The 12,826-nt window shown below is 37.3% G+C and overlaps 1 protein-coding gene across 1 annotated transcript in view; it reads left to right on the plus strand.

Moving 5' to 3' along the window:
• The window catches only part of vps8 (VPS8 subunit of CORVET complex), a 219,927-nt gene that overhangs the window by 75,853 nt on the left and 131,248 nt on the right, over positions 1–12,826 (plus strand). The window contains exons 16-19 of the mRNA XM_056731464.1: positions 1,906–1,941; positions 2,026–2,116; positions 4,143–4,189; positions 11,186–11,275. Of these exons, the coding sequence (XP_056587442.1) occupies positions 1,906–1,941; positions 2,026–2,116; positions 4,143–4,189; positions 11,186–11,275 (264 nt within the window). The remainder of the gene's footprint in view (positions 1–1,905; positions 1,942–2,025; positions 2,117–4,142; positions 4,190–11,185; positions 11,276–12,826) is intronic.

The following is a 12,826-nucleotide window of genomic DNA, read 5'->3' on the forward strand; positions in this document are numbered from 1 at the left end:
GGATTAATAAATCCAAAAACGGGAAGGATCAACATCCAACGAATGAAAGGGAAAATAGTCTGAAAAAGGCTGAAGAGTGATCAGAGTAGAGTGTTCATCCACACGACAAGACAAGAAATTCTCCCCCAAAAAAACAAGGCTTGAGCGTAATCTACACAGCAAGACTGGAGGGCAACAATGCTATGAACATCAAATGACAATCGCACGCAGAACAAAGAAACACAGAGGAATAAATAGGGTTATTATATTTGTGGTAAGGAAGGCGTGACGAGAGCCGTGAGGCTAGGCTGGTGGCATGATTGACAGCTGGAATAAGCTGTGTGCACACCCGTCCCGCATATCTCACAGGACTGCTGACGGGCCCGGAAATGTGTTAAGTTTATATTTATGTTCTTGTGGGCGGCAGTCGATCGTGAGGTGGCTGCCGGCATTTTACTTCCGTGTTTTTGTTTGTTTATTTTATCAAAACTTTATTTGAATCCCGCCTCCTTCCTTCCTTTAATTGAACCATATTACACTGGTGGCGAAACCCGGGAGTAAGGAGAGACATGCTCTCTGAGAGCCCTCACTGCTGTGGGGCATCGCGGTGCTGAGGAATTTGGGCAGTGTGGACGAGGGACGTCCGCCAGCGGCTGCCCGAGGTGGTGGTTCAGGAGCGAGGATTCAGCTGGGACGGAGAGCTCGCTGGCGTGCTCCTGGGCCGAGGTGGGGTGGCGGCCGTCCAGGAGGGAGCGAGGAGTTGGCGCCGTTGGCCATGAGCCGCAATCTTGCTACCAACAGCCATAAAGGCGAGGAGCAGGAAACGGCGGACTGACTTGCTGCCACTGCCCTCACACAGAGGAGCCATCCCCCTGTGTTGCTCCTGGTGCTCCCGTCTCCGTTCACTCGTCTTGTCGGTGGTACCCCCCGGCCTGTAAGGGGCAATGGGGGTATGTGGTGAGGAAGGCGTGGTGAGATCTGTGAGGCGAGGTCGGTGCCGTGATTGATAGTTGGAATCAGCTGTGCTCACAATGGTCCCGCATATCTCACAGAGGAAATCGGGAGCAAAAGAGGACCGGGACCACACATGTGTAAAGTTTATTTTTATGTTCTTGTGGCCGGCAGTCGACCGTGAGGTGGCTCCCGGCATTTTACTTCCGTGTTTTTGTTTTTTTATTTTATTGCAACTTTATTTGAATGTTCGCCGGTTCACACCTCCTTCCTTCCTTTTATTGAACCTTGTTACAATATTATTATATTAGATTATCATTTCAATTGTTCAATGATATATTTTTCAGATATTAATATTACTATGTTCAAATAACAACATATGCACTCTGGACGTGTTACAGTTATAAGCTGAGCGTGTTACAGTAAAGGGATTTTCATGCTATGACTGATACTTAAAATAGCCACATTAGTGTGATCAGACCTCATGAGAAAACATGTCTCAAGTTTTATCCAAATTACTCCAGTTATGCAGTGGATATGAAACACTTTCTGTTTCTTCTCTTTCTCATAAATGTATTTCTTTCCCGTGGCGTGCAGTTTATATGCTTCAGTATCTTGGCATCATCAATACCAAGTCAATCACATGACAATCACATGAAGGCCTTTGTTTAAAAGTGTAACACATTTTTGGAGGGAAGGAGGGAAAGTCACGTTTGTGTGTGTAACAGGGCATCAATTACTTTTGTAAGTACTCTCTAAATCCTTAAGGTTGGGCTCTAAATTGTTTCTTGTAAAACTGAAATGAACAGTTTGTGTTTAGCTGTAACTTTAGTGACCTTTTGACTGAGCGTTGCTGTTCCTTAGCAGTTCACGCATGCCCTTCATATTCACCAAGGTCTGCTCTTTGTGATGTCCTAGAAGATGCACCACTGCTTCCAAGTGTTGATTTGTGGTAAATCATTGTGTTTTCTCTAGTCCGTGCACATCATGATCTTGAGGAACTGGCGTGAGGTAAGGCATTGTTTTATGGCACTAAATTAACATATATGATTAGCCTGCTAAAGAATGAATTAAGACTGTTATGGTTTCCTGCAGCGTGTAGACCATCTGCTGAAGCAGGAGAAATGCATAGAGGCTCTTTCACTTGCCTGGTCTTTCCATGAGGGAACTGCTAAAGCTGTGCTGGGTGAGACCCTGCTGTTTTATCTTTTATTAAAATGTTATTCTTCTAAAACTGTAGGAGCCAACTGGTATGTCTGTGATTATCTAAAAAAAAATGCATGATTTCTTGGAAAATGATTGCAGCTTTGAGGTTTCAAAGCATGTGTCCACCTGAGCATTTTTCATTATCTGAAATCATATTGAAAAATATTGGAATCTATTGAAAAAATATACTGGTTGCAGTAAAAAACAATGCTCCGGTGAACAAGGTTCTACAAAATTGAATTCTAACTTTGTTCTATAGGGTTCTATCTGTGATCAATTCATTTCTCAGCCAGTTATTACAGTCATATTCATCTCCCGAGCTTTACCTGTCCCACCTTCTGTGGAGTTTAGGCCATATTACATTAGCTGGTTTCTGTCTATACAAATGTAAATTTAATGGTTCCTGCAATAATGTATTTAAAACCCACCATACACCTACCTGAAATGAACATCTGCACTGTTATTTAGCACTGCCCTTCATGCTTACCTTGAACAATAAAAAAGTTAAGCGTCCTAAAAAGAAAGTTAAATTTCATGCTTTTTATAACATGTATCATAAAAAGCAGTAAATATTTTTTTTTTATACATGTCGACACATTGTTACGATGCTAATTTCGTGTTTAAAAAAACATAAGTAAATTCTTTGTGTTGCTAACAAATGATTGCTTTAATTAATGTTTTGCAGCATAGAACCTTATAATTTTAAGCAGAAAGTGTTTCTCCATCAGCATTAGAAGATTCTATCTACGTTTGACCTGTTACAAAGATCCCCATTTACAAATTTCAGAGGATTTTGATACTATGCATTTAGGGTGTCTGTTTTGTTCAAGTATGAAAGTGATTGGTTCTCCATATCATTTTTGTCATATTAAATGCAAACACTTAAAAGCTCAATATCTCAAAACTTCTTAGAATGCTGATAGAACCTTGTAATTCCAAGGCGACAAATTGTTTAACAATGGTAATTGTTCGTTTTTAAATTTTTGAGGTTATTGTTGTAGTGTATTTTTATCAATGTGAATCACAAACATGTGCCATTTCAGTGAATGGAACGAATGGTCTGCCAAATTCAAATAAATGACACGGTGAAAGTGCAAATATAAATCCAGATTAACTATTTAATTATATAAACTGTATGCTAAATATGTGCCAAAATGGAAAATTGAATTTCTTTTTCATTTAGTAATGTACACACAATAATAGCTGTTAGTTTTCGTTTTATTATCCCTTACCAGTTTCAATGTCAGCATGAAATTATAAATGATAATTCTAATAGTTTTACACAGTGGTGCAGTATTTATTTTTATGCCATATTTAGTATACAATTCTTATCCGTGCACAACATTATTATAAAAAAAATCTGCATTTTTAATCTTTGATCAAAAATGTTAACCACCTCCACCTTTCAAAACGACTTGTCTTCACCTCCGGTCAGGAGGAATGCCGCGAGGACAGGGCTGCAATGACTGTCTGTACATTTTTTTCTCATTTCAGAAGTCATTTCACTCAGGTGTACTTCACGAAACGTAAAAAAGACAATTGATACTACGTTTCATGCCGACTTTAACATAAAATATCAAATCACTTATGGGCTAGTTGGACAAGATGGTACCGGTGAGCTAGTCCGCAGGCTAATTTCCGTCTGTATAACACTATCAAGGTGTTTTGGCTTAACAAAGTGCTCAACAATTTTAAGAGGATCTGTCATAACACTTATATTACTTCTTATTTTTAATCTAAAAAATTCTACTTTTCCCATACAGTTTGATACCACCAGAAATTACTCTTTCGACTACGGTGTCCCAAATGCTCACCGGCGCCATATTGTCCAAATAGTGAATGCATTTGCAATATTTTTTTACTCTGTTGCTGAATAGATACAGTATTATGTGATATTGGTAAACACTTAGAATACTGTGCAGCTACAATAAGGTGCTGAACTTATTTGAACGCTGTATTAAGATAAATTGATATGAATATGAAATTTTGATGTGTTTATGTAACAGGTCTGTATGAAGACCCTGCTAAAAGAAAATGTGTAGTTGCTGACAAGGTAAGACCTGTAAGATTAAAATAAAACTACAATACATTATTTGAGTCTAGTTATACTATCAAGTATACTGTCAGGTCCATAAATATTGGGATATCGATTCAATTCTAACATTTTTGGCTCTGTACACCACCACAATGGATTTCAAATGAAACAAACAAGATGTGCTTTAACTGCAGACTGTCAGCTTTAAGTTGAGGGTATTTACATCCAAATCAGGTGAAAGTTGTAGAAATTACAACAGTTTGCAAATGTGCCTCCCCACTTGTTAAGGGACCAAAAGTAATGGGACAGAATAATAATCATAAATCAAACTTTCACATTATAATACTTTGTTTCAAATCCTTTGCAGTCAATTACCGTATGAAGTCTGGAATGCATAGACATCACCAGACGCTGGGTTTCATCCCTGGTGATGCTCTGCCAGGCCTCTACTGCAACTGTCTTCAGTTCCTCCTTGTTCTTGGGGCATTTTCCCTTCAGTTTTGTCTTCAGCAAGTGAAATGCATGCTCAATCGGATTCAGGTCAGGTGATTGACTTGGCCATTGCATAACAGTCCACTTCTTTCCCTTCAAAAAGTATTTGGTTGCTTTTGCAGTATGCTTTGGGTCATTGTCCATCTGCACTGTGAAGCGCTGTCCAATGAGTTCTGAAGCATTTGGCTGAATTTGAGCAGATAATTCTGCCCGAAACACTTCAGAATTCATCCTGCTGCTTTTGTCAGCAGTCACATCATCAATAAATACTAGAGAACCAGTTCCACTGGCATCCATATATGCCCACGCCATGACACTACCACCCTCATGCTTCACTGATGAGGTGGTATGCTTAGGATCATGAGCAGTTCCTTTCCTTTCCATACTCTTCTCTTTCCATCACTCCGGTACAAGTTGATCTTGGTCTCATCTGTCCATAGGATGTTGTTCCAGAACTGTGAAGGCTTTTTTAGATGTCGTTTGGCAAACTCTAATCTGGCCTTCCTGTTTTTGAGGCCCACCAATGGTTTACATCTTGTGGTGAACCCTCTGTATTCACTCTGGTGAAGTCTTCTCTTGATTGTTGACTTTGACACACATACACCTACCTCCTGGAGAGTGTTCTTGATCCGGCCAACTGTTGTGAAGGGTGTTTTCTTCACCAGGTAAAGAATTCTTCGGTCATCCACCACAGTTTTTTTCCGTGGTCTTCCGGGTCTTTTGGTGTTGCTAAGCTCACCGGTGCGTTCCTTCTTTTTAAGAATGTTCCAAACAGATGTTTTGGTCACGCCTAATGTTTTTACTATCTCTCTGGTGGGTTGTTTTGTTTTTTCAGCCTAATGATGGCTTGCTTCACTGATAGTGACAGCTCTTTGAATCTCATATTGACAGTTGACAGCAACAGATTCCAAATGCAAATAGCACACTTAAAATGAACTCTGGACCTTTTATCTGCTCATTGTAAATGGGATAGTGAGGGAATAACACACACTTGGCGATGGAACAGCTGAGAAGCCAATTGTCCCATTACTTTTGGTCCCTTAACAAGTGGGAGACACATATGCAAACTGTTGTAATTCCTACACCGTTCACGTGATTTGGATTTGGATTCAAATTAAAGCTGTTAGTCTGCAGTTAACACACATCTTGTTTGTTTCATTTGAACTCCATTGTGGTGGTGTATAGAGCCAAAAATGTTAGAATTGTGTCGATGTCCCAATATTTATGGACCTGACTGTATATAAATATTACCATGCAAGTCATAACCAGTTTTGTTGGTTTTATTACATAGATTACCATACTGTACTTAAATTATAACTTTTTTTCTTTTGGATTTTCTAAGACTGCATGTTTAAGTGAGATACTGTATTCATTTAAGATTATCAGTACTGTGTGCATTTATGCATAAAAATGAAAGTTTCCATGGAAAAAAGTTTAACAGAGCCAACGTAAAACATTCATTTGAATAAATTTGTAATTCTGTAAATGTCTATTTTTCTATTATTTTTCAAATTGCAAAAATTCAATTTATATTTTGTGACGGGGGTTGGGGTGCTGTTTGTGGATGTGTGTGTCGTCATTATCCTATATATACAGTGGGTAGGGAAAGTATTCAGACCCCCTTAAATTTTTCACCCTTTTTATATTGCAGCCATTTTGCTATCATTTAAAATCATTTTTTTTTTCCTCATTAATGTACACACAGCACCCCATATTGACAGAAAAACACAGAATTGTTGAAATTTTTGCAGATTTATTAAAAAAGAAAAACGGAAATATCACATTGTTCTTAGTATTCAGACCCTTTGCTAAGTATTTAGTAGAAAGACCCTTTTTTATTTAATACAGCCATGAGTCTTTTCGGGAAAGATGCAACAAGTTTTTCACATCTGGATTTGGGGATCCACTGCCATTCCTCCTTGCAGATCCTCTCCAGTTTGGTCAGGTTGAATGGTAAACGTTGGTGTACAGACATTTTTAGGTCTCTCCAGAGATGCTCAATTGGGTTTAAGGCAGGGCTTTGGCTGGGCAATTCAAGAACATTCACAGAGTTGTTGTGAAGCCACTCCTTCGTTATTTTAGCTGGGTGCTTAGGGTCATTGTCTTGTTGGAAGGTAAACCTTAGGCCCAGTCTGACGTCCTGAGCACTCTGGAGAAGTTTTTCATCCAGGATATCCCTGTACTTGGCCGCATTCATCATTCCCTCGATTGCAATCAGTCGTCCTGTCCCTGCAGCTGAAAAACACCCCCACAGCATGATGCTGCCACCACCATGCTTTACTGTTGGGACTGTATTGGACAGGTGATGAGCAGTGCCTGGTTTTCTCCACACATGCCGCTTAGAATTAAGGCCAAAAAGTTCTATCCTGGTCTCATCAGACCAGAGAAACTTATTTGTCGCCATCTTGGAGTCCTTCAGGTGTTTTTTAGCAAACTCTTTGCAGGATTTCATGTGTCTTGCACTGAGGAGAGGCTTCCGTCGGGCCACTCCTCCATAAAACCCCGACTGGTGGAGGGCTGCAGTGATGGTTGACTTTCTACAACTTTCTCCCATCTCCCGAATGCATCTCTGGAGCTCAGCCACAGTGATCTTTGGGTTCTTCTTTACCCCTCTCACCAAGGCTCTATTCCCCCGATGGCTCAGTTTGGCCGGATGGCCAGATCTAGGAAGGGTTCTGGTTGTCCCAAACGTCTTCTATTTAAGGATTATGGAGGTCACTGTGCTCTTAGGAACATTAGGTGCAGCAGAATTTTTTTGTAAACTTGGCCAGATCTGTGCCTTGCCACAATGCTGTTCTGTTTAGTTCCTTTGACCTCAAGATTCTCATTTGCTCTGACATGCACTGTGAGCTATAAGGTCTTATATAGACAGTTGTGTGGCTTTCCTAATCAAGTCCTTGTATAATCAAACACAGCTGGACTCAAATGAAGGTGTAGAAGCGGCTCAAGGATGATCAGAAGAAATGGACAGCACCTGAGTTAAATATATGAGTGTCACAGCAAAGGGTCTGAATACAAAGGACAATGTGATATTTCAGTTTTTCTTTTTTAATAAATCTGCAAAAATGTCAACAATTCTGTGTTTTTCTGTCAATATGTGGTGCTGTGTGTACATTATTGAGGGGAAAAAATGAACTTGAAGGATTTAATGGCTGCAATATAACAAAGAGTGAAACATTTAAGGGGGTCTGAATACTTTCCGTACCCACCGTATTTGACATATGACGTAGGTGTGTACAGTAAATGATGACACTTTTTATTTTAGGGTAAACTATCCCTTTATGATAAAATGTGCATGGCAAGTATGTAAAAAATATTACCAACTGAAACAGTTTTTATATTGTACTAGAAAACAGTATAACAGTGGCTTTCAAAAGCATTCATTCCCCTTAATTAAAGGTGCGGTGAAGTTTTAATTTTGTCTCACTGTAAGAGGGTGTAACGAGGTGAGAGACACGATACAGATAGGAGGGGTGATACCAACAACCCCACTGGGGCATTTATTGCACAACTCAACAATAAACAATAGAAAAGGTGTCACCCGGGGTGCTTGTAATATAAAGTCCGCCAGTCCCTGCTCGTGCAGGTAGGTCGTTCCAGTTCGTGTCTCCCTCGCTGTCCCCTCACTCTCTTGGGCTGTATGCTATAATTTATTATTAGGGAGTTGTTTTGGAGGCATTTATGCACCCTTGAAGGGCCCTTCGTCAAGGGGTCACCATTTGCAGAGGCGTTCCAAATGAAAGTGTACACCTGAATCAATTCACGAAGGGCCCTTTCAGATGTCCATAAGTGAGGGTACAAGCCATGGTCACTTTAATGAAGTGAGTTTAATTTGTGATTACGTGATCTGGGATTACGAGTTCCCGTGACACATTTTGAAGCAAATATGGCGTGGGATTTTGATGTAAGGTACGAATGTAAGTACAACTATTTAGTTTGTATGTGTTTAACACTATTTTTGTCAGTGATAATTAGATAATTAGAGTTGCACGATTCTGGATAAATTGAGGATCCTGATTCTTTTGTTTCAAATAGAGATTGCGATTCTTTTACGATTCTGAATGATGACTAAAAGTAATACATAATTTACTAGGTTCTGACCCAAAAATAGTTAATTTAGTTATGTAATATGTAGGACTTTGCTTCAAAATTATTACATATTTCATGGTTAACCTACAGTAACTATGGTGAGAATTGTTTAACCACAAATTCCATAAGTAAACTCAAGGTTTTTTTCATTTTTTAATTTAAATGCAAATGTTTAACTCCCTCAAAACTATAAATGCATTGAAGTAACTTGTATAGGAAGTATGTCTCGGTAAAACGATTTCATAAGGTGACACTTTTTTATGTTATACATTTGCCTGATATATACAGACCGCTTGAAGGGGACACTACTGATAAACATAACAACGCAGAATTCTCACCTGTAAACAGTTTAAAAGAATTTGAAAATTCAGATGGGCTAAAAACTGTAATTTTGGTTTCTTTTCATTAAAAATTAAACAAGCCTACACATCCGCCAAGCATGCCATAAGAGACTCAAGACCCAGAGAGTTCCGTTTAAAAGGCAAATTTTTAAAAAAGCGAGAAAAAAGCAAGGGAGCCAGAATCGAAACCTGGGCAACCCCAAAGGGCAAAAAACCCTTACCGGAGTATTGTTTACCCATCTAAAGCTACGCCTCTACCAACACGGTGTTTTCTAAGCGATCAATAATAACAACTTTGTCAATGGTGTCAAAAGCTGCTGCGAATCTAAGAGCACAAGGACTGCAAAACCACCCGAATCACAAGAAATTACAATATCATTAAGAACCTTCAAAATGGTGTCAAAACTGTTATTAATGTGTGATTATAAGCATGACAAACTACCTGTAAAGTTGTCTGCTTTTCATGCGCAAATTTGTTGGTTTAAAAAGACAATCTACAAACACAATTTTGCTTCACAGCATTATTTTATATTGATTAAATGTTGTATCTTGCATAAGCACAAAAGTATATTTTTAAAGCTGTTTTGATAAAGTTATTATTCTAGTTTGTCAATTACTTAATTCTCAGGGATTACTTATGACATGTGCAGAGTTTATTTCACACTTTACTTTTCCTGTGACTCCTAATGAGTTTTCACTAGTTTTTAATTCAGCTGTAGTTTCTTTATTTATAGATGTGGTGATGTCACATGAAGTGCCTTTAAGTAACCCAGCTGATACAATTTGTGGTATTTTTTATAATGTATTCGCTCTTTGCTTTTGAATGATATTGCCACTAAGCCTTACATTACTTCTTATTGGCCTCAATTGGGAAAGTGTTAGGTTGTTGCCTCATAAGTTTTTTCTTGCAAAATGTAAAACAAGTCTCTTTCAGAATAGTACATAACGAAAATTTGATTTTGGATACTTAAAGTAATTTATTTAATTAAGTTTCTTATATTGTTTGTTAAATTTTATATTCATAAGTGTTAGTTTTCTGGCAACAAGCCTCTCTTCTCTGTTCTGTTTAAATTATTTAAGAAATGTTTTTAGAAAAGCTATGGAAACTGTTAACACTTTGTTTATACTTTTAAACAACTTGAATAATTTAAAGGTCTTGTTCTTTTGTCCTTTCGTGGGCTCTCTCTCATCCAAAGGACCTGCAACGTTTTTTTCTGCTTATGCCCAGGAAGAAAGAGGCAAAACAATAACTGAGAGTAATTAAATGTTCCGTCTCCTAAAATGCAATCTAAAGTAGTATTCACAAACTAAAATTGCGCTATCATACTGGACAGCAGTCTAAACATTAAGAGCACGTCTTGTTATTAAACCGTTTACTTTTTTAAGAAACTATGGAAAATAAGTAGAACAGTAGGCCTACATTATGTCTAGAAGTTGTGAAGTTATTACATGTTTTTAGAAGCATAATTTATTGATAGACTTACAGTATTTGTTGAACAGTTGTGGTCTGTGCAACAAATAGTAAATGTTCTGAAATATTCTATTGTCTTTTAATGTTCCAGTTTAGTTATGATAATATTTACATAATAATATATTGATATACAAAATATTGAATTGAAAAGCATCTCTCACATTTACCCACAGCAACATTAAATTATAAGTGTACAATGTTTAACACAAATAAAGAATTATATTAAGTTTACATTTAATTCATATAACATATTTAATGTTGGGGGCATCCAAGTTTTTAATGGTAACGCAATAGTTAATATAACTATAACCCGGGTGATAACCTAATTGCTAGTCGTGAGAAGTAACTAAAACCATTTACTTTTTTTAAGTAATGTGCCCAACACTGGTGTTCAGTTAAGTACTGAGGTACATTCATGAAATGCAGTAGAATATATTAGTACTGTATGATATTATACATTATAATGTAGTGAAGTAAATACATAGTTGAAAATGTACAGTAACAAAGTAAAAGTTGTATACCACCACTACAAATTTTTTACATTTTTGTCAAAATAACAACTACCATAAACCTTAACTCTGCAAACGATGTGACCAACTCATCTTTTGTCCTCTTCTTTAGATGGTGGAGATTTTATTACAGTATGTAAATCATTCTCTGAAAAAGTGTCCAGAGCAGGGGAAGATTCAGGTCATGGAGCATCACTTCCAGGTACATACCGAACATTTTTTAACAACAATTTTTACATTAAATACTGTTTTTTGTCAATTGTTTATATATATATATATATATATATATATATATATATATATATATATATACAGTAAGGCCCATAAATATTTGGACAGGAGTGCTAGTGCCATGCCCTGACCACACACAGGAAAGCTGTGTTCTTTTAATTATTTTATTAATAAATACTGCTTAATGCAGTTCTACATTTTTAATAAATGTTCATGTTTCAACATGTAAAATAATTAGTTTGTGTATAATTAGTTTGTATTATGGGCACACATGAATGAGCAAATAACAATTTTCTATAAATAAACATTAAGTGGCAGGTCATGATACCTAATGTATTAACAAACTTTAATTTTAACATTGTACCTTACCAAACTATTTTTTTTTTACTCATTTCTTACTATACAGAGTCCATGAATAAATATCACATAAGCTAGGGAGTGTATTTTATCAACTAAAATGCTTAATAGTGCAGCTGCATGTCCACCATAGCATGTCTTAAAGCCAGCCTATTTTTCAGTTGTGTAAACTAGATTTGTGTAAATAATTGAAAATCCCCCAGCAGAACTGGGAATAACGGGTCTCTGTCTGTCAGCTTATTTGGACGATCTTCTCCTCTTTTCCGCATCACGGCAACAGGGGAAGATGTATACAAAGGTGCTTGTCCCATTTGGAAAGCTTAGGCTTAAAAGTGGGTCCAAAACGACACCTCAACTGCAAAGTAATAGTGACATCACTTTGCGTGTGTCACTGGAGAGATCACCATTTTCTCGAGTCAGAGACGCTGCTGGGGGCAGTTTTGCTGAGAAAAGTGGTGGGGTGCATTGTAGGAGGCCAGGATAGCGAAAGGGAAATGTCCCGTCTCGTTACAGACCGCACACATAAACTTTCTGGAACTATTTACAGTTTTTCTGGTTTTGGTTTACCCTTGCTTTGTGACATACACACAGTTGTTTTATTAAACTGGTATTGCATTAGACAATATTAATAAGCATCTGTTGTTTACCCTACAGAGTGATTACCAGATAAATGTTTTCCTACAATACCCCTATAATTTTTACAATATTTGGAAAGAAAATTAAAACTAGTCATCTTTTCTTGTTAAAGTACTTGTACATACAGTATGTGTGTGTATAGTTTGTTATATTACCAGATATCTGACAATGTAAAAATATTTACACATTATGAGATATGACCTTATATTGTGCGAGTAGTATGTAGTCAAGTCAAGATTGCACGTGTTCAGTGAATAGTATATGTTTTTGTTGTATGACGCTTAGGATAAATATTTTCTAGTTGTGAGAATTATTTCATTTTCTATTGATTTTACTTGCTGTTTTGGAGAGTTGCTTTCTGCTATTCAAATTTAGATTACAGAAAGTTTTATACCATTTGATAAATTTCCACTTACTAGTCCCGTATTAGTTTCAATTTGAGCCATTTGCTTGCTTAGGCTTTGTCTTGCTCATTGCAAACGCACAGGCAGCTGTTCCCACTCATTATGTGATAAGCCACGCATTTAGT

This window comes from Triplophysa dalaica, chromosome 2 (genome assembly GCF_015846415.1).
Source record: "Triplophysa dalaica isolate WHDGS20190420 chromosome 2, ASM1584641v1, whole genome shotgun sequence".
Lineage (NCBI taxonomy): Eukaryota > Metazoa > Chordata > Actinopteri > Cypriniformes > Nemacheilidae > Triplophysa > Triplophysa dalaica.